Source organism: Sceloporus occidentalis, unplaced genomic scaffold (assembly GCF_023333645.1).
Source record: "Sceloporus occidentalis isolate IW3139 unplaced genomic scaffold, rSceOcc1.0.p SCAF_4, whole genome shotgun sequence".
Classification (NCBI taxonomy): Eukaryota; Metazoa; Chordata; class Lepidosauria; order Squamata; family Phrynosomatidae; genus Sceloporus; species Sceloporus occidentalis.
The window spans coordinates 41,763,472-41,786,699 of NW_028316984.1; the positions used below are offsets into that span (position 1 = coordinate 41,763,472).

At 40.8% G+C, this 23,228-nt stretch overlaps 1 protein-coding gene across 6 annotated transcripts in view; it reads right to left on the reverse strand.

Moving 5' to 3' along the window:
- Positions 1-360: 360 nt before the first annotated feature.
- The window catches only part of LOC149313808 (cysteine/serine-rich nuclear protein 3-like), a 122,817-nt gene continuing 99,949 nt past the window's right edge, over positions 361-23,228 (reverse strand). For all 6 annotated transcript variants that reach the window (XM_089519832.1, XM_089519836.1, XM_089519833.1 and 3 more), the window contains 3 exons: positions 19,614-19,873; positions 9,872-10,168; positions 361-8,206 (listed from right to left, as the gene is read on the reverse strand). In XM_089519832.1, the coding sequence (XP_089375958.1) occupies positions 7,133-8,206; positions 9,872-10,168; positions 19,614-19,873 (1,631 nt within the window). In that variant the 3' untranslated portion in view covers positions 361-7,132. The remainder of the gene's footprint in view (positions 8,207-9,871; positions 10,169-19,613; positions 19,874-23,228) is intronic.

A 23,228-nucleotide genomic window follows, 5' to 3' on the forward strand; every position in this document is an offset into this window, starting at 1 on the left:
AAGGAATTTCATTATAGGACTCCCAGAAGAGCGTACTCCCTCACAAAAAAACCCAGCCTACCCCTGCTGTAAGCATTACTATGATTTTGTTCCTGGTAATATGTGCATTCAAGGTAATATGTGTATACCAAGTTGATACCTCTCATAAGCCCTGATTAGTTTTTCAGAGTTGCAAAGCAGTAGCTCCTATACAAACAAGAGAAAGCACATTAATACTTTAAGTACTATAGATGCTTCACACACACAACCCACAGGACAAAAGAGACAGTAAATGATGTAACGTAGAAACCCGATTTACTTTGTTGCAAACAAATGGACAATAAATATATATTGTACAATATATAGTAAAAATACAGCATAATACGAGTGCCACTAAGAAAAAAAAAATAACCTAATTTTTAAGACTTATAAATGCTTATTTTAATATATACATTGCAGAAATAAGCCACAATAAATACATCAAATTACATGTCATTCATCATAAATACTGAAAACATAAATACAGAAGGATACAGTTAAAATAAAGATTACACCATAAGGTTCAGGTTAAAAAATTTGTTGCCTACATTACCCTTTTGGTATTTGTGAGGTTGCAGATAAAGCAAATTGAACCAACACATGGACAGTATAATATATGGTCAATTATAATTTGTGTGTGTATTTTGTCAACATTCTATTCTTGTCTCATAAGTTTCTTGGGCGAGGAGGAGGAGGAAGGAAAAACCTCTGAAATGTGAACTCTTCAGGGAATACTTGTGACTGTTCTGCTCAGAATATGGGCTGAAAATGCAAGTGAGTAGAAGCTGTTTTACATAGTACAGTATCACTAAAATGAACTGCCTTGCAAGTAGGGCAAGACAGGAGACTCATCCATCAAGATAAAAAGGGACTCAATAACAAATAAATGAGTGTATTTGCCCTGAAAGTTGTTGGCTGAACTTGTTAGTATTTTTTAATTGTTTTCAGGTAGCTGTAATAATTAGAATCTGCATTTCTGACTTCAGATATCCATCCTGAGTCATTCCCTGCAATCATTCTCATTCCCAAAGAACAATTGACTGGAAAAGGTCAAGCCACCAACATCAGTAAGTATGCATGATTTACTTCATTTACTAATAATATTTTGGATTACAGTTTCTGATGAAACTTTCATATTGTTAATTCTATTAGAGGGTATAAAAGGGAGAAGGGGTGTAAGGCAAGTAATGTAAATCTTACAGCAGCTGGTATCATTTGAAGAGATACTTTTATAATCACAAGTGTGTCTTTTTAAGGTCAGTGCTGATGGAGTTTTCTTAATGATGCAATAGAAATGCCATCATTCTTACAAAAGTGCTGTATTCCATAGGTGGATTAATAACACCTGTCCACATATGAATGTGTTCATTTCTGAACAGATCTTGCACCGGGAAAACAACAAAATAAGAGCAGGAGTGGGTCAGTTTTGGGACAACCCTCAAGCTTTTGGGGGTACACTTTCTTTTTAACCATTTCTGCATTATAAGATTTCTAGTTTTAAAAAAAGAAGCAAATAGAACACTATACATGTGTTTTCATGAACTAAACCACAGATGGATTTCTATGGAAACTTTTGTCCACTGAAAGAAAATGCAAGCAATAGAAATACCAAGGATGGTGCAATGTGCGAGATAATTAAACCAGTAAATGCGATGATTTTTCCAGGGCAGCACCAAGAGTCCGAGACATGAGGAATATACACAAGCTCTCAAGACTTCTATGGCAGCTTTGGAAAACCTTTCTACTTTCTGGTTTATCTGTCTAGGTCTAGGACCTTCCTTCCTTCTTGCTATTGCATTCTATAATAGGATACAGAGATGGATCAGTATAATCTTCAGAGCCCTATTCAGGGCATTAATAATGATATTAAAGAAAAAATGTGAGGAGGGGAATGCAATGACTCTAGCCCCTCTTTTGTCACTTTCCTCAGGTGGGGAACAAACAGGCTGGGCAGCTTTTGCAGCTTCCTACATTATGAGGAAGCTAGAAAAATCAGGATTCCTGATCATGTGGGGAATCTCCACATAAAGATAGATGGCGCTTACATGTTCCCACCTCAGATGTCTACTTTAATTGAACTGCTGAACACTGAACTATGGTTTACACTGTTTACTTTGATAAGCATTAAGTGTCTGCAGTAACTGAACATAATGGATGTAGCTTTACAGTACAATTCCATCCTCACAGTTTCTACACTAAGATGCCTCCATAACTGAAACAAACCCAATTCACTTAAGGTTGATAGCAAAGTTGTGCTTTGTTATTCAATTGTCCTGCATCCTCAAGGTCTCATTTTCTGCATGTCCAAAATTATAGAAACCAAAGCAAAAATATTAATAGCACTTACAATTCTATACCACTTTATAGTGCTAAGCACTCTCTAAGTGGTTTACAATCTGTAAGCCAATTGCCCTCAACAAGTTGGGTACTCATTTTACCAACCTACGAAAGGATGGAAGGCTGAGTCGTCCCTGAGCCCCTGGCTGGTATTCAACTCACAACATTGTGGCTGAAGTACCAGCATTTTATCACTGCACTACCAGAAGAAAAGAAACTTAGCATGTTTGGACATGTTAAGACATTGGCACTTCTCACAAGTTTAAAAGCCTTCCCATGTCATTCAGTAAAGTGCACTCAAAGATGTGATATTTAATCCATGAAAACTCATGCTAAAATAAACCAACTGGTTAACAGAATACTGAGGAAGGTGTAATGTGCTTCATTAATATTACAGATGCTACTAGCATAAAATAAATGCAGTAGATGTCATCCAGCAAGAGCAATTGTGGCATGTTTCGGGCCCCATTGTAAATGAGGGAAATCTGACGCATGATCATCACACATCTCATCCATCTGTGTAGGTGACTTCTTTGCTGAGACAGCTCTAATTGCCAGTGTAAATCTACTGGGTCAGTAAGTTTACCGTACTATATACATGACCATAAAAAGAAAAAAATGAATATTATACAATGATCATAATACATACTCTAAGGTCAAGTGTTTATTACATAATCAATGTCGTGTACCCTCGGTTTCCTGAAGATCTTACTTTGGGGGAACCAAGGCATGTACCAAACTATATTTTCCCAAATTATCTATTTTTACATTGAACTGAAAAACAGAATTACAAATATTCCTGTAGAAAGAACATAAACTGACACAGCAGCAGAGTTGTATGTTTTAGTGGTCTTTTACTTTATCAGGAACCTTACTGTCTACTCAGATGTTTCCACACGACCTCCAATGTTGGAAGAAACCTCTGGTCACAGCCAGGCCCATTGGGTTGTAGTAATTCAGAATCCCAAGCATATTTCATTATGGGAGCAGATGAATAAGAAGACTTTGGGATGATTCTGCCCATCTCTAATGATCAAGAAAGATATGATGCTACAACTTAATCAGTTAGGAAAGTGCTGCCAGTGTTTTCATTCTGGCCAGCTAATTTTGATGTGTGGGGTAATTTTTTATTAGACATGAGCGAGCACAAAAAATTAATGTATCCAGCGGCAATGCTGTGTTTCACACTTGCTGAGTAGCATCCAAAACTAAGAGGCATCAAGTATGTTACACATTCAGCTGGATCATCTTCAATATTTGTGTGGCCTAAGATAGCCACTGTGAAAGAAAAAGATAACATGCAAAACTTGTACAAAACACATTCACTGATATTTGCCATTTAGTCACAACAAGCCTTTTGGCACATAGAGGTAAAGTTCACAGATATAAAACCAAAGGCTTAATGATGCAGGAAACACAGCACTTAATTAACTGAGCCACAGGAGTTTTTTCCACCTCCCTCTCCTATGTATTGTGCTATGTATGGCCAAAAGAAGATGGGGAAATAAGTCTGAAAGACATCCAGAGGGCTGTCAAGTACAAGAGAATTGATGGGAAGCAAGCTCAGCTCCTTCCTGACATCCAAGTAACTCTGGGCCTTACTGTGAGGCAGATGTTGACCCGATGGGTAGGTGACCCAAGCTGGTTAAAATCATGAACAAAACTAAAAATAAAGCTTAAGGCTTTGTACAGTTAACAACATGGCTCCTTGCAACATGAAGTGATAGACAGCAGGGCCATGACCCCTCCTCAGGAGCAGGCAAAAGGTGTGCATTTCCTATGGAAACCAAAAGAAAAGCTGAAGTTAAGATTGTACCCTTCAGTCTATAGCAGTGAGCCAAAAATGTATTTCAGTATAATATATACAATTATGATAACCATTTCTGAGAGGGCTGTAATTTTATTAATTATAATTAAAAACAGTTTCTAAATTATTTTTATCACAGTGCCAGGCAGTAAGGGATTGTACATGCCACACAGCTGTTTTGTCCATACAAGGCGCTTCTTCCTCAGTAACCAACTGGTTTCTAGACTGAGCATTTATCTAAAAGAATGGAATTACCAAACAAGTATTTTGTACTTTAAAGAAGCAATCATACATTCAAAGCACTGGGCATTGCCATTTTAAAAAATGATGACCTGTGAATTCACACTTTCTCAAAAGTAGAGCTTCAAACTGTATATATACATATATTGTGGATTGTGGTACCTGAAAAAGGTGAAACTCTGACTCAGTGGTTAAGTGGGAAAGCCAGAGGACAGGTTTTTTGTCATTGATGTTACACACATAGACATCATTCTTGTGATTGACAAAACATCATAGATTAATGTTTCTACCTGAATCTACCTGATCCAGAGGGTTCATACTCTGATATGTACCGAGGGCTCTGCTGTCTGCAGGGACACCCAAATAACTTTGATGAAGGACACAGCACTGGCTTGCAGTCCTTTGCGTACATAGATCTGCTCCCTCCACTGAAGTAAACGGAGAAGTTGGTGTGTGCAAGAGCTCCATGTGCACACAAGCTCTGGAGGAGCATTTATCGGTCAGTCAGCAACAGCAACTAGGAATTTTGGTTTAAGTCCTTAAATCAAAGTTGTCAGTTGTGGATATATTGCTGTTGACATCAGTCAATTTTCACACGAAGCCTTTCACATCTCTACCCTGCTGTAGGCCAAATCTCATCTCACACCAAAGGGAAATGACTAAATGCCCACAGAACCCTGTCTTTACCTTCTGTTTACAAGTGCTTCCAGTCTGTCCTTTTCTCAACAATCAGAATAATGTTTGTTGACCAATGACTGACCTAAGCAATTGGGTACATAAAATCTGCACATCCTGTTCCTGATAGTTTTGCATGATGTCCATGTGTTGTTTTTTTTAAAAGAAATGAAAATAGAACCCCACAATGTTTCAGAGACCCCCAAAGATAAGAGGAGGCACTAAAGTGCATTAGGCAGCTGTAACTGTAACAAAAGGAAGTGTATACCAAAACTATCACTTTGCTTTTGAAAGGGAGCACAGTGTATACAATCCACCAGTGTAGCTGCAACAAGTCCCACTGTGCAGAATAGAAAAAGATTTACAATTTAATGAAGTCCCGTTGATTTCACTGGATAATAAGGCTAATTTTACATTATCTTAGCAATGTGTTACCCATTTCCATGTAACAGCTTCTTACATCGTCTATTATCTATGCAAGGGAGAGACTATGCACAGGATGTAACTGGGAACAAGTGCAGAATTGGGGTGTACTGGTTAAAGTGTTGGCCTACAACCAGGAACACATAGTACAACCCCAGTTTAGACACAAATCTCACAAAGTAACATTGAGCTATTCATCTCTAAACTATCTCATAGGCTTGTTATGAAGATTGATTTGTGTCTGAGGTAGGGAGATCCAAGTACTCAGTCCTGAGCTGCTTAGAAATGCAATCAACAGAAATGGAGGGAAGTCAATTGAGGTATCATATAGGCTCCCAATTATATATATATATATTACTAGAGCTGCATAGAGAAACAGCCAAAGAAAACCAGGAATTGCTCCACTAAGGTAGTATGCATTACTCACAAGGCCCAATTAGACTTCTTTTCTAAGAGTATACACAGCCATCCTGTAAACATAGCTTTCCACTTATTGAAGGGGAGCTATTAAAAAAGTAGTTTGGGTGGGTGGCAGGAAATCCCTGCATGTTGGGAAAGAACAGCTAGGTGTTTCACACTGTACATTTCCTTGGGAGCTTCTGGAAGGAAAATGGAGCTTAAAATAAAAATTAAAAAACACAGGAGCCAGCCCCATTTGGCTCACTTTGGCTGGGTCATGTCTAGCTTCTTGGTTATGTTGGCAACTTTAAAAAAAACCCAACAGTGGTTTGTTCAAGAATTTCAGTTTTCTAGAAAATGTTCACACCTGTCAGATTAATTTAGAAAAAAAGGCCTGATGCACACCCTTCATTCCTTTCTAGGGAGATTTTGTTGACGTGCCGACAAGAGCTCCATGCAAAGTGAAATAAATGAAACATGCCCAGCCAGTGGCTCTTCTTAGATTTCCCTTTAGATTTTTAGTTAACACGTATGAATTGACTCCAGGATAGATCAAAGAATGTAGTTATTATGTCAGTTCTAAATATCATCACAAAGGAGAAACATAGTTTGCCTAACAAAATCTGAAATGGCTGTGCTGTTCCGATCAAATGTTCAGCTCCATTGAACATGCTGTTCATTTTTAACAAGAAATGAATACTAAGCTACAACAAATAATTTAAAAAATTACATTACTGAACAATTCTGGATGGTTGTTGCTGTGGAGGGGGGAGTTGAATACATCTATATTTAAAAATTCACCAGCTTCAAATATGTGTGAAAATTTAGTACTTTAAACGTGAAGATTCCACAGTAAAATTTTCATTATCTTCCATGGGCCTGACAATAAAATGAGAAGCTCTGAGTCATAGCCCCACTTCACATAGTTTGACAAGTAGGCTGCTATTTTGTAGTTTTCCTTTTTTTTTAATCTAGGTATTTTCTATCAAAAGACCATGTGATCCCCCCCTTAAAATTTTACTTTGTACACTAACCGTTTTTGTGCAATGGCTACAGTCAGTATAGCTTGAAAGAAAGAAAGAAAGAAAGAAAGAAAGAAAGAAAGAAAGAAAGAAAGAAACTAAAAACCAGAGTCTGTCCCCTTGTCTCTATGGCTAAATTAAAAAGAAGGTTCCAGGGAATCCAATTAAAATAGAGTGCATTTAAATATAAGGAATTCAGTCCCAAAATAATTTAGACAGGTACTGTTTCCATGACAGGTGATTTGATACACTCTTCATGCAGTCTGCTCTTTTCCGAAAGGCTAAGTGAATTCTCAGTGGGATGCTCTGGGAGGTGAGTGCCACCATTCAAAGTAGAAACAAATCCATCTTGTGAAGGATTTTTCAAGTATGAGGGAAAGTCAACTTGGGAGTGTCTTGGCCTATGCTCAGTGTATAAACTACTACATGGAACAGCGTTGTCGTTTTCTGAAGAAGAGCAGCAGACTATGACAGATGGATTTGAAGAAGGATAAAGTGAACTGCCATAACTTTCCTCTGATTGCCGTGTATAGTCAACTAATTGTTCTGAAGTTGGGTTGTAAGGCACCAGAGAAAGATTACCATTCTTAAGAGTATCCCTTTCAGAGTAAGTCTCACGAATCTGATTAGCAGCGCCAGGGGTATGATTCTCTATTTGGTAATAAAGTGATGAAGTGTTAGTATAGTAGGAGGATGCCTTATTGTGGTTTTCATGCATGGTAGTGCCATCAGAATAGCAAAGGACGGAAGGAAGAGCTTGCACCATGTCAGCGGGAGCCCCCAGTCCTTCTACAAATTCATCCACCTTTTCTTCTTCATCCTCCTCCTCGTCGTCTTCCTCCTCCTCCTCCTCTTCCTCTTCCTCCTCCTCATCTTCATCTGTATCACTGGGTGCTAAACTCTGCGTGCTAGAATCTGTAACTCCACTACAAAAGCTACTTGCATCTTCCTCCTCTTCTTCGTCATCCTCCCCTGGGCAGCCCAAATCATCAACTGACTGCAAGTGCATCACAGCTGCCCGAGGTTCTGCTTCGATGTCAAAGTTTTCTGGCACTGAATATTCTAGTGGGTGGGTTGTGGGGCCCATTGAACTGCTGTGAGCACTTATCTCACTGTGGCAGCCATTCAGTGCAGGGACTTGCTGCTCCCTGTTTTTCTCCAATTCAAGTTTCATTATAGTGTGCAAAAAGTGAGTCCGGACACGGATGGGGTTAAATTCAATTCTGCCTGCCGTATTGCTACATCCTTCTTTAGTGCAACCACATGGGAAAGACATACGATCCACCTTAAGAAAAGAGACCACAAATTAATTGCATGTCTGAAAATGGGAGAGAGTGGGAACAAAGAAATTAAAGAATCTTGGTAAGGAAGAAACTGTTATTAAATTAAGGAGCTTCAGCATCCACAGATTTTGGTATCCATGGGGGATCATGGAACCAAACCCCTGCAGATAACAAGGACCCACTGTAAAAGAATACCTTTAATTACTTGAGAGATGTACCAAATATACCCCCTCAAGATTTCAACACTGTGGATCGGGACCTGCTAGTCAATCTCTTGGTGATTTGATGTGGATTCACAAGATTGTCTGATACCGTTATCTAATAAAAGCAAATCATCCCCCTGCCCAAATTAGGTTGCCGAAAAAGAATGCTTTGGAAAACTAGGAATGGATTTCATTTGTGAAAGGAGTTGTTAGCTTGGCTCTGGTTCTTATTATCAAATCCTAGACCAAGTACAGGGTGAGTCTCTCTTATCCAAAATGCTTTGGACCAGAAATGTTTGGGATTTTGGATTTTTTGTATTCATTTTTTTCGTGGGGGGAGATGTTGGAATATTTGCATATACATAATAACATATTTGGAGATGAAACCAAAGTCTAAACATGAAATTCATTTATGTTTTATATACAACTTATACACATAGCCTGAAGGTAATTTTATACACAATATTCTTAATATTTTTGTACATAAAGCAAAGTTTGTGTTCACTGAATGATCAGAAAGCAAAGATGTCACTGTCTCCAGCCACCCATGTGTACAATTTTGGATTATGGAGTATTTTGGAATTCTGGATAAGGGAGACTCAATCTGCATGTGTTCAGAGGCACCTTGTTTCTTAATGCTTGGCATGCAAGTGCTGATCACTATTTTGCATCATATCTGACTTGGTAAATCTCAGTGTAGTAGTAGTAGTAGTAGTAGTAGTAGTAAGAATAAATCCAATGAGCCTAAAGTTTGCACACTCTTGTTATAAAAAATGTGTGTGTGTGAGAGAGAGAGAGCGTGTGCGCGTGTGTGTTTACACACCTTCAAATTTCCTGTCAACTTACAGCAAACCCATCAATTTCATAGAGTTTTCTTAGGCAAGGAGTACTCAGAGGTGGTCTTGCTAATTCCTTCTTCTGAAATGTAGCCTACAACACCTAGTATTTCTGAATAGGTTCCCCCTCCTAATACCAACCAGGCCTGACCCTGCTTAGCTTCCAAGATCAGAAGGTATCCTGGTGTCTTTGATGTATTTAGGCAGAAATATTACAAAAACACTACCCATAAAATTGGCTACTATTTCTTTAAGTTAATTGAGGACCTCTTTTTCAAACATTTGGATGAGTGTGTGTGGAGAGGCTGTTCCTGGGTTTGTGTGTAGTGTATGTTTAGTTGTTGTTGTGTGACTTCAAGTTGTGTCCAACTTATGGTGACTCCAATGTAAACCTATCACAAGGTTTTCTTGGCAAGATTTGTTCAGAAAGGGTTTGTCATTTGCCATTGCCTTGCCCTAAGACTGAGGGAGTAGGACTTGCCCAAAGTAAATTGGCAGATGTCCATGGCCAGTGGTAGTCCAACCCTCAAGTCACTACACCACACTGGCTCTCATATGTAGAATAATAATTTGGTTCCCAGACTTCTCTCCCCCTTTCCAGTGAAGAATATTCCAGTTCAGCTCTCACCTGGCATTTTATGCCTGCAAGACTGCAAGTACAAGTTTCTGGGTCACAGAAGACTCGACAGTCACAGCCGCAGTCCTCCCTTGAAAGACGGATGGCTCGCAGCTCGTGTTTTTCTTCTACGTCGATCTTCTTGACGCCAGAGGCTCGCAGGAGTGCCCTTCGTTTTTTTGTTGGTAGAGGTTGTAGAAAGAAATACTCGTCAACTTCCGTGTTGTCAAGATCTATATCATCATCAGAAATGTCATCCAGTGTCAAAGTGTTTGCTTCCTCGGATTCTACTGTGCCATTTTTAGTCATCTGTAAGAAACAGCAGTAAAAAGGCATCAGAAGAACTTCACTGACAAGCAGAGTCATTTTTAGCCTGGAAAACAGTTTCACAGAGATGACAAACCCACAAACTCCATGTAGAATGTATTCTTCAAAGCCTTTTATTTATTCTTATTGTATTATTAAAATGTTTTGTGTCCCACATCTCATTTACACAAACAGTTTATAGCAGCACTGTAAAACAACATAAAATTTTCTGGGGAAGGTGATCGAGAGGGCGGTTGCCATTCAGCTTCAATCGGTCTTGGATGATACTGATTTTCTAGACCCATTTCAAACTGGCTTCCGGGTGGGCTATGGAGTTGAGACTGCCATGGTCGCCCTGGTCGATGATCTCCATCTGGGCATGGACAGGGGTAGCGTGTCCCTGTTAGTGCTCTTAGACATCTCAGTGGCTTTCGATACCATTGACCATGGTATCCTTCTGGAACGCCTGAGGGAGTTGGGTATCGGGGGGACTGCGCTCCAGTGGTTCCATTCCTACCTCTCGGGTAGACTCCAGATGGTGCAGCTGGGGGACTGTTGTTCCGATAAGAGGGCGCTTACATCTGGTGTCCCTCAAAGAGCCATTCTGTCCCCCATGCTATTTAACATTTACATGAAACCGCTGGGAGAGATCATCCGGAGACACGGGGCACGGTATTATCAGTATGCTGATGACACCCAAATATGTTTCTCTGTGCCTCCTACTGATGCAGTGACCAGGGATGGCATCTTTCCTCTAAATGCCTGTCTGGAGTTGGTAATGGGCTGGATGAGGGAAAACAGACTCAGCTTGAATCCAGAGAAAACGGAAGTGCTCGTGATAGGTTCCCCGGGCCCGGGGATGGATATTTGTCCAACTGTCCTGAACGGGGTCACGCTCCCCTTGAAGGACTCAGTTTGCAGTCTGGGGGTGCTTCTGGACTCGTCGCTCCACCTTAAATCTCAGGTGGATGCAACGGTCAGGAGCACCTGTTATCAGCTTCGGCTGATAGGCCAGCTGCGACCCTACCTGGGCCGGGGGGACCTTGAAACGGTGGTACATGCTCTGGTAACCTCTCGGTTGGATTTCTGTAATGCGCTCTACATGGGGCAACCCTTGTACCTAACTTGGAAGCTACAACTGGTTCAGAATATGGCAGCGAGGCTGGTCACTGGATGTTCCAGGACCAGCCATATAACACCTGTTCTACAAGATCTATATTGGCTGCCCATTCGCTTCCAGGCGCAATACAAGGTGTTGGTTATTACCTATAAAGCCCTAAATGGCTTGGGCCCAGGGTACTTGGAGGACCGCCTCTCCCCATATAATCCGCCCCGCGCTCTCAGGTCGACCGGGAAGCAACTGTTGAGCGTTCCAGATACGAAATATGCTGCAACTGCACAGAGGGCATTTTCTATCTCGGCCCCGCAGCCCTGGAACTCTCTTCCCAATGAGCTCCGCTCGGTTACCTCCCTTGACCTATTTAGGATGAGGTTAAAAACCTTCCTCTTCCAACAGGCTTTCCCCCAGTCGTTGTAATATCTGCTCTCTCCCCGTTGCACGTTGCACTCGCACTTTAAGCCAGCTAGTTGTTGTGTGTTTTTATCTTTTAGCTTGTAATTTTTAACCTTGTTTTTAATTGTTTTTTATATTCTCTAGATTGTGACATGATTGCTGTTTGTAAATTGTACATTGCGTACTTCTGTGTAACCCGCTTTGATCTACCAAAGAAAAGCGGACTATAAATAAACGGTTTATTATTATTATTATTAAAATCCCATAGAACTAGAGTTGCCAATGTCAAAACTGGAGACAACTTCTATAATTTTAATAACTCTGCAGAAGAGGCAATTTTAGAGGATGTTGCTTGTTACCTGGTTGTGTGATGAACACCACCTACTGAAATTCCCTCTTCTATATACCAATTAAAAGTAAAGGAGCCCTCTTCTGTGTTTAGTCTGGCTATATACCAATTAAAAGTAAAGGAGCCCTCTTCTGTGTTTAGTCTGGCAACCATACATAGAACACATTAAAAAATACAATATTAAAGGGAGTTAGCTAATGGCTAAGGTATGAACATCACTAGGGAGAATAGCGTTCTGAGAACGTTCTGGGAACCTGATGGGAACGGAACGCATTTAAGTATACCGCACGTATGTGTTCCCATTGGGTTCCCAGAACGTTCCCAATGTGTTCCACATGTGTTCCAGGGAGGGGACGGATTAGATGTGTTCCCAGCGAGCTGTAACGTTCTCAGAATGTTCCACAAGAGGTCTGTGCAGTATTCTTCCATTCTCAAATCCGTTCTCTCATTCCTCCGTCTCCTGATTGGCTGAAAGAATGACAGGCAGGGAGGCAGGCAGGCGAGCCTGCAGTGAGGGAAGGTGTGTGTGTGTGTGTGTGAGGGGGGAAAGAAGGAGGGAGAGAAGGAAGGAAGGAAAAAGGGAGGGAAGGTGGAACAAGGGAGAGAAGAGGAAAGGAGGGAAAGAGAGAGGGAAGGAGAAAATGGAAAGAGGGAGAGAGAAGAAAGGAAGGAAGGATAAGCAGCGAGAAAGAGAGTGAAGGAGGAGGGCAAAACAGAGGGAAAAGAGAGAAGGAAGGGAAGGAGGGGACCAGGGCAGAGAGCAAGAGGGAGAGGGTCTGGCTGCTTCTGCGGGGGTCTCTGGTGTCGTGTCCAGCGGGGCTCCGGTGCTGTCAGCCTGCAGGAGGCAGGGATGCCAAGGATGCCCAGGATCCTCTCCTCCTTCCCTCCAGGAGGGAACCCACAAAAGCTCCTCTGTTTGGAGACCACACAAAAGCAAGCAAACAACTCCCAGAATTCCATAGCAAAGAGCCAGACAAGAGTTAAAGCGGGCAAGGAAGCTCACAATCTGAACACACACAATACATGCACACACACAGGAGGCAAAGGGTGACAAGCTGCAAAAAAGGGGAACTGGAGTGACAGCAGAGGACTCTTCCTTTCAAACCGGTTTAAAGAGCTGCAATGGCTGCCAGGGCTAAATACCCAGATTGAGGTATTTGTAGTGGGCACTTGCTTCCAGAGGCATTTGGAGGGGCAGAAACCGAATCTTCCCAGTTCCTTACAGTCCTCCAAACGAAATATGCATGCGCTACAGCAAAACGTTCTGGGAACGTTCTCAAGAAAAAGGGATGCGCTGTGCGGTAAAATGCGTTCTCATCACGTTCCCATCACGTTCCACTTTCCCAGAACGTTCCGTCTCGGAACGTTCTGAGAAAGATATGTGATAATCTTCTAGAAGGACACAGACAACAGGGATGACTGTGTCCTTCTAAGGAGGGATGACACCACTGCTCCCTAAACATCTGCCCTGTGGCAGAAATGGCCTATGGCATTCACCTACGTCCCTTTAAAACATTTAAGAAATGGTGTCCGTGAGGTGAGGCTCAGTGGCAAGAGAATGGAGAGGCCCTAGGTTTAAAAATAATAATTTTAAATTGATTTTAAAAAATAAAAAAAATATTTATGGTTTATGAGTGACTAGCTGCAATACAGGCATTTAACCACTGAGCTCCTAGGGTTCCCTACTTAAGGAGGAGGCTGCCGGTGGAGGTTAAAGGGGGGCATGAGGACATTAAGGGGCACTGGGAGGATGTTTTTTTTGTGTGCCATGTAAACCTACTGCGTGACCATGGGCAAGTCACATCATCTCAACCTCAGGGGAAGTCAATGGTAAACCTCCTCTGAAGAAATCTTGCTAAGAAAACCCCAGGACAGGGCCGCCAGATGTCAGAAATGACTTCAAGGCCCATAACAAAACAAAAAGAAATTGTGAATGTATATTTATATGAGTGTTTTAGCTTTTCTTTTGTAATCTCCCTCATTTTTCTTTAAGGCCCTACATCTTGTGATAGTTGTGAGATCTGGTCACAAACTTGCCAAGGACTGGCAGCCAAAGACTCAGGGATTGGCACCAGTCCATGGGCCACCATTCTGAGTAGCACTGGCTTAGGGCTTTGAATATTAATACCTACTCCAGTAGTTTCCAAACTCTGGCCCTTCAGATGTTCTGGACTTCAACTCCCAGAAGGCTTTTTTAAAATATAAATTTTTATTTCAATTTTAAAATTTACCCGTTCTTATTCATTCATTCTTTCAGTATTCATTTAGTCAAGACTCTTCCATACCTATAAGAACTGTTGACCAAGCTGAGTGGGGGGACCAAAGTTTGGGAACTAGTGATCTACACCTTAAATTGGTCAGAATGTTTAGCATAGTTGCAATATGTGCTTATACATATTATTCAAACAACAGTGATAATTTCTGTGGGGAGAAGCAGCATGTGTGTGTTGTGTGTGTGTCTGTGTCTGTGTATGAAGTCTTTCCACACTTCCAAACAGGTAATCGGTATAATCAATACTTGCCATCTCTTTGGCAGGTATACAGAAACCTGCCCTTATGTTCAGCCTGCTGCTTTTGGGGTGAACAGGAACAATTAATGTTTGTCATTATTTCAAAAGGGCTTGATTACAAGCAAGATTATGGATCCAACCCAGCAATTATGATTTATTAAGAGCTACCATGGTCACTGGGGTGAATTGTCTTTAAAACCACTAACAATCTAGTCCAAACAGGCAATTTTTTTCTTCTATTTTATTTTGACACTTCTGTTCACGTTGGAAGAAGAATAAAAGGAGGGAGCATGGTGCATTCAATGAACTCTCCAACTAGTGCTGTGGGTGAATGTGATTATTTCACACATATTTTTTTTAAAAAAGAGAGAGAGAATAAATCCTGAAAGGAGAATTTTGGTTTTGTGCAACCAAACAGGAAAGCAGTAATATTCAGTGACAGGATATTCCAGCCAATATTAAACATACATTTCCCACAAGGAAATATACATTTAAATGCAGGCATGGCCCTGTAGATATAATCACAGAACATCTATTTACATTAAATCAGGGATTACATAGATGGCTATCAGCTTTGCAGCTTTCCCCAGTCTCCAGAGTGATTTCACTGTTCATAGGTGGCAGCTGGAAATAATGTCAACTATCTCAGGCTGAGATGATTCCCCTTCTGTTTGCTGGGCTATCAGAGCTCAGCAGAAGAAGGCAAGTGCCATCTAGAATCACAGTCTTTCCTGCATGATAAAGTGTCACTTTTTAGAGTACTATGAATTATCCACTGAGGAAAACACCAACAATGTCGTACAAAAGCAAAGAGGAGGAGGAGGAATTAAAACAGAAAAACAGATGTAAGCATCATCTGCATCCCAGGGATTTTGAATATTACAGCCTTTGGGTCTGAAAAAGCACAATGCCAATTCTTTCATCCACTAGAGCCCTATTCAGTCATTTTAATATTGGTCCAGTACAGACAGGCCAAAATAAAGCTGTGTCAGGTCACTTTGGAGGTATGCTTTTTAAATGATGCATGTGTCCTAAGAGTCAGAAGCCATGCCAAAACCATGCTCCAGCCCTAAGGACTGGAGCATGGCTTTGGTGCAGCTTCTAGACACTTAGATGTATGCATCATTTAAAGATCATACCTCCAAATGGACCCAAAGCAGCTTTATTTTGGCCTGTCTGTACGGGCCCATAGTTAGCATAGGCTGCATCTACACTGCAGAATTATTGCAATTTGTCAGTTTAACTGCCATGGCTCGATACTAGGGAGTTCTGGGATTTATAGTTTTGTGAGATATTTAGCCCTCTCTCTCAGAAAGCTCTGGTGCCATAACAAATTACAAATCTATAGGATGGAGCCATGACAGTTAAAACTGTGTCAAACTGCATTAATTCTGCACAGTGGAAACAGCCTTAGGGGCTGTGCAGACTGCCCCAAGGGGCGGCCTGCAACCACTTCCGTCTTTGCCAGATCGGGGCCGCAGCAATCAAACACTGCGGCCCTGAACTGGTCTTCCTAGGGTACAAAAAAGAGTCGCCAAAAGCGGTTCGTTTTTGCACCCTGGAAAGGGCACCGTGGCTTTACAGCACTCCTTTGGCTGTACATCATGTGGACTCAGTGCCAAAGGAGTGCCATGATGCCATGTGGTGTGGCACATGACATCATGCCACCATGGGGGAGAAGTCAGGGTGTGTGTTGTATGGACACCACGCCCCAACTTCACCCCCAAGCTGGACTTAATGGCTGGTCTGCACAGCCCCTTTGTTAACATATAAGAAAGTTAACAGCCACAGGCGCTTTACAGACCGCCCAAAAGGTGTTTGCTACATGAAGGAGCCGCAGTGGACAAACTGCACGGCTCCTCCACGCAGCGGCTTCTTTTTGCGGCGCCATTATGACACCACAAAGCGCCACTGGCGCACTTGCGGCATCATAATGACGCCGAGATGTGCAAACACTAAGCGTCCGCTGCGTCAAAATGGCGGCGCCCATGTAGAATGGGCACTGCCATTTTGTACATGCTCGGCACATTCTAGGGTTAGGGGCGTCCAGAAAGGACGCCCCTTCCTAACCCTAGTACATGCCGAGCACGTACTTTTGGGCGGTGTGGAACCTGCCATAGTTAGCATATGAGAAACATATGAGGGAAGTTTTAAAAGGCTCAAGGGTAGCAGGCTCAGGAGACAACCCCTCTAACTCTAACAACATGCTAAGGAATTTAAAGATATAGCTGTGTTAGTCTGTAAAATCAGTATGGAAAGAGATCTTGGAGCACCTTTTAGACTTACTGAAAGAAAAATGTTGGCAGCATGAGAGTCTGTAAACCTGAATCTACTTCCTCAACTCTGAGGAAGAAGGCTCAAGTCTACAAAAGCTCATGCTACCAACCTCTTTGTTTCAATCAGTCTCAAAGGTACTCCATGATCTCTTTCCAACACACTAAGGAGATGGGACCCAAAAATAGCAAAAGAAACGACCAAGCATGGTACAGACTGCTGACCAGCCTTTCATGAGAAAGCAATGGAATGGAGTATCCAGAATAAGATCACCTTGCACTGAAAGCTTTATTTGCAGATTCCAGTTTTGAAAATTGAAATATACACTGCATTTTGTTTCTAAATAAACAAAAGCAGGCATCTGCTAGCATGTAATTATTTTTCCCCTCAGAGCATCTTCTTTTAAAGATACCATTGTGTAGCTAAAGAAAAATGCTTTTGATTGATAATCCTGCATCTTTTCAACAACACACACTGTACAATCACCAGGGGGAGCTCCTGAACAGTCTGCATTAGGAAAGGGCCGATATCTGCCTTGTAAAAGCAATTTTACGAAGAAAGTAGCCCTGTTAGTCTCTTGCAGCATAAAAAAGAGGAAGGGAGGGGGAGCAAAACAATGTGGCAGTACCTTTAAGATTAACTTGTTTTTATTTTAGCATGAGCTTCCATGGATATAAAACCATTTCTCAGAAACAGTACCAAGTGGTATTAAGGCCTCAGGTATAAAACTGTATAAATACAGTAGTGAGAGTAGGGTAGAACATAATAGGATCCAGAAAGATAGAAATTATGTCCCTTGCTCTAAATTTTCAAAGGGCTGGATGAAGTGAGACACGTCTATCAGATCTTTACAGTGGTCAATTAGTACTGATATGTGAAAGCAATAAATCTGCTTACCAATAGTAAGTTTCCCTGGGTTCAAAACCCTCTCTGAGAAATTTTCTTTGGTTATATGTGCTGTAGTGAGGAGACTTGAATTAATATATGTAGTGTGCCATAAGCCATGGTCCTTGTTCATACCTTTGATAATGGACTGGAATTTGTGAATGTAATTCAATTTAGCTGTATCCCTTTTTAATCTTTCTCTGTAATTTCCTTGTTCAAGGACCATGACTTGCAAATTCCTGACTGTGTATCCAGGAAGGTTGGAATGTTTTACAACTGGTTTAGAGGTATTGCCATTTCTAAAGTTAGATTTGTCTCCATTAATCCTCTTGTGCAGAGACTGTCTTGTTTGTCTAATGAATAGTGTAGAGGGGCAGTGCTGACACAGGATGGCATATTCCAGGTTATTCCAAGATACATATATCAATACAAGAGTCCTTGCTACTTAACATATGACAAAAGGAATTTTCTCAAAAAGAGTTTTGAATCCAGGAAAGTGCCTTTTGCTAAGCAGATTCATTGCTTTGACACATCAACGCTAACTGGACATTGTAAAGATCTGAAAGACTTGTATCACCTGTGAAAATTTAGAGCAAGAGATATGATTGTCATCTTTCTGGATCCTATTACATTCTTTATAAATATGCTTAATACCTGAGACCTTAATAGCATTTGATACTGCATCTGAAAATGTGGGTTTATATCCATAAAAGTTCATGCAAAAATAATTTAAAAAACAGTGTTAGTATCAGTGTTAAAGGTGCTGCCACATTTTGTTCTTCTTTCTCCCTCTCTTTTTCTCCTTTGAGGAAGAAACCTTAGTCATACAAGGAATGGGATAAGTAGATGGAACACTTAACAAACACAAAAAGCTGGAAATCTTGGAAACAACTGTGCTGCTGCAGCTGACAAAACTGCCAATAAACCTCCTTCTAGGTTTTTGAAATGAGAGTAAGACCAGCCAGTGAGAACCCCCTCTGACCCAACAGCCCATCAGAATGACAGATGTAAAGAATTCAGACAAATATTCTCATCCTCTATGAAAAAGGGTATCTGAGGCACCCCATTAAGAAAATGCACAACTGCTGTGGGATATTGTAATTTGGGACTTTTTTGTGAAAGAATTGGAGCCCTGGTGGCACAGTGGTTAAATGCTGGTACTGCAGCCACAACATTGTGAGTTCGATCCCAGGGCTCCAAGGCTGACTCAGCCTTCCAACCTTTTGTAGGTCGGTAAAATGAGTAACCAGCTTGTTAGGGGCAATTGGCTTACGCAGACTGTAAACTGCTTAGAGAGTGCAGAATACACTATTAAGAGATATAGAAATGTAAATGCTATTGCTAACCTTGCAGGGAAAGCCTTTTTAAAAGCCGCCCTGATCATTTCTAGCCGCCCTGATCATTTCTTGGAAGGGCGGGGTAGAAATAAAATTTATTATTATTATTATTATTATTATTAAAAACAAAACATTTTTGCATATAACAAGCATAGCTATTATATTTTCCCTAGTAGCTTGATTCCATATTATGACGGTTCAAAGAGACAAAATGTAGTACCTTAATAGCAGGCCAACAATCTCTTGCACAGAATACTCCACACCTAGCAGCTTGCCTAGCTGTATTTAATCAAAATCTAAAGTGGTGACTTCAGTGGGGTGGAACAAATTGCCATCGTATCTGCATAGCAGGAAGTAAGCTGTAGTCTTAAAGAGCTCAGGTGGAACCCTATTAAAAATCTGACAAGTTAATGTGAGAAACAGAAGAAATGCCAGGTTGTTTGGGGCAATTGAACTGCAGCCATTTGAGAAGTGGAAGTGTAACACTGCCAAGGCCCTTGAAGTGCCAAGCTGACTATTAGTGGTGGTTCTTGCTCATGCCATCAAAAATCAAAGAGTTTACCTTGCCTTGTTTTTTTACCTTAAGTTTTAAAGAGTTGAGTTTCTCCTCCCGGAGATGCTCGCGTAACATCTCCCGGTGAAGCCTTTCTTGTTCCATGGCAAACTCCCCAAGGGTGTACTGACGCACGCTGTTGTGGCGGGTTGACATGCCCAGGGTGCTTCCTCCTTGGCTGGGGACGCTTGTGAACCCTTGCCTTCTTGTAAAATAGTAGACAGTAACGCAATTAAAATGGACATTTTTGGTCCTCTTCCGTTTCTCCCTCTTCAGAATTGAGGATGCTAAAAAGAAAGTAAGTGACATGTTGCAATAAAGCCGTTCTAATTATTACATAGATTCTTATAGCACAATCAATCCGCCAGGTTAGCTGCTGTAGTGATCTTCTCAAAGGGAAATCAGAAATGTCAAGGGCAGGGATAAGGAGCAGCTCACATCCAGTGAGGAAAGGCCAAGGAATAACTTCATCTCTTGGCCTTCCTCAGTCACTTCACCTCCTACAATGGCTGAAGGTACTGCTTCCCATCACACATCCCTCTCCCCAAGGAAAAACAAAGAAACACTCAGTTATTTCCAGGTTTCATTTTCAGATGATTTTTGGATGATCCAAGGGCTGCAGGAATTAACAAGTACCCTTGGCAGAGTCTGCTGTGGTAGTTGGCTCTGTCTCCCAAGTAACCCAATCCTACTGTTTCCATAGAGCCCACCTCAACCTGAGACACCTAAATTACCACCTTCATGGGTATGCGAACTGGGGCCATTCAGATGCTTTGGATTCCAAATCCCACAAGAGCCAGTCAGCATAGCAATGATACAAAATTATGGAGGCTGCAATCCAAAAAATTTGGAGGGCACTAATTCATGATATATATGAAAGCTTCAGCCAGCAAAATGATTTCCTTCTTGTTTGAGTAGATGTTCTCAAAATTTCTATCTTTCAGTCAAAAACATTAGAGACTCAATGAGAAGAACTGTGTGCTGCATCAAAGATACAGCAAGAGATATTGTAGCACCTTTGAAACTGAGAGAAATAAATTTGGAGCATAAATTTTTGTAATTTAGTATGTGTCTGCACTACAGAAATAATCTAGGTTGACACCACTTTAACTGCCATGGCTCAAGGCTAGGGAATTCTGGGAACTGTAGTTTGGGGAGACATTTAGCCTTCTCTGTCAGAGTTCTGGTGCCACAATAAACTACAATTTCCAGAATTCCATAGCACTCAGCCATGGCAGTTAAAGTGGTTGGATGATTTCTGCAGTGAGGACGTGGCCTGAGTCCACCTGTGTTTCAAGCAGCATGTGCAAGAAGCATGTTGCTCAATTTGAAATGGTGGGGCCTCAAAATGCCTGTAGTGCTGGATGTGGCAAACAGGCTTCTAAGGTTATAAAGTTGCTTGCAGAAGAGGTGTTGCTATTATGCATTTAAGATGAAAAATAAATACCAATGATATTCTTAATGATGCCATTTTTTAGATCTATGATGCAAAACTCATTCCCACATCCATTAACATCACTTGACACTTCCTCACCCAGCAACTCATCTGCAAATTGCCTTCACAGAATGTTTGAAGACAAGTGTGCTAATAGGAAAGTTCTTAATATGGTCTTTGACCTATTCTGGCTATTTCACTGTGATTGAGAGAGGAGCAGACAGGTTTCATGCTTAAGTCAGGCTCAATGACACACATATCTTTGGTGAAAAGAATCATGAACCAAAAGTTAAATCCGATCTTTACATCCTGTCATTACTGATTATCAGCCCATGAGATGAGAACTTAACAACTAGGTTGACCATCATGTGATATACCAACTAAGATCACTGTTTACATTATTTTATATATGTTGATTCGGGAGATAACAATGACTCTATGGAATCAAGCCTAGGAATGAACTTGAACCAACTAAATCAAACCCTAAATTCAAGCCTCAAACATTCTTTCCACTTGGAATCATAAAATTGGAAGAGACCCCAAGGGCCATCCAATCCAATCTCCTGCCATGCAGAAACACAGAATCAAAGCACCCCCGACATAGCCATCCAGCCTCTGTTTAAAGACCTCCAAGAAGGAGACCCCACCACCCACTGAGAGAGTGTGTTCCACTGTCAAACAGCTCTTAGGGAAGTTCTTCCTAATGTTTAGGTGAAATCTCTTTTCCTGTAGTTTAAGCCATTGCTATGGGAGGCAGAAAGCCCCACTACTATGGCTCAAATCCCACCTCCTTCCAATGCAGTAAAGGATCTTATCACACGGGAGGCAAAACACCCAAATCCCATGTATAAACGGGGTGCCTCAGATCCCAGTAATATCCCGCAAAAGCAGGATTGTTTTCAGACACATTGGGCTAATTGAGCATTAATGCAACATTAACCCATGCAAACAGTGGGCAAAATTGTGTCACTTTTTACTTTTGGGATTTTCTCGGAAGGAAAAAGGGGTGCAATTTTGCAACTTTCTGCATGGGTTAATGTTGTGCTAATGCTCAATTAGCTCAACATTAACTGAAAACAACCCTGCTTTTGCGGGATATTCCTTGACTTAAACCCCATTTATCCACAGGATTTGGATGCTTCCTTCCCATATGGTAAGGTCCAAAGAGGGGGAAACCAGGTGGTAACTATGTACAAGAAAGATAAAAGATATTGAGAGTAATAGCATCTATCTATGTGTTAATATATCTGTATTAAATGAATATGATCTCCTCAACCATGTATTTACTAAGGTAACAAAAGTAATAAAGGTAAACGGGACCCGATGGGTTATCAATGGTCTACTATAAAAAAATGGAAGAGATTTTGGTCCCTCACTTAAAAGATACTATAAATGATGTACATGTATATGGTATACCTGAGTCTTGGAATGACGCGTTAATCTCTTTAATATCTAAAAACAAGGATAACAAAACCGATTTAGGTAATTATAGACCGATTTCTTTAACAAACTCAGATTATAAGATCTATACGAAGGTATTAGCGGAAAGACTCAAGAAAGTATTAGTAAATCATATCCATGAAGATCAAAGTGGGTTCCTTCCAAAACGTCAGATTAGAGACAATGTGAGGGTGGTAATAAATATTATAGACTACTTTGAGCGTCATAATGATAAAAAACTGGCATTATTACTAATAGATGAAGAAAAGGCCTTTGACAGGTTAAGCTGGTCTTTCCTACTTGAATTGCTGAATAATGTGAATATGGGGCCAAACATGTATACGTGGATTTCATCAATATATCAGAAACAAAGAGCCCAACTCCTTGTGAATAATGAAAAAACAGAATATGTTAGTATAAAACGAGGTACTAGGCAAGGATGCCCTCTGTCTCCAATTTTGTTTATTATGGCCTTTGAAGTCCTGCTTAATAGAATCAGAGAAGATTCTTTTCTAAAGGGAGTAAAAATTAAAAATTATATCTACAAAGTAAGGGCATTTGCGGATGATTTGATTTGTTTTTTGGAAGATCCAATACATACTGTTGGATATCTTAATAAGATATTAGAAGTCTATGCAGATCACTCAGGCCTAAAAATCAACCATGCAAAGACTACATTTATAACCAAAAATCTTACGGTTGAGGAAGATAACTTATTAACAAATGTATCTGGATATAAAGTGAGTAAAAAAGCAAAATATTTGGGA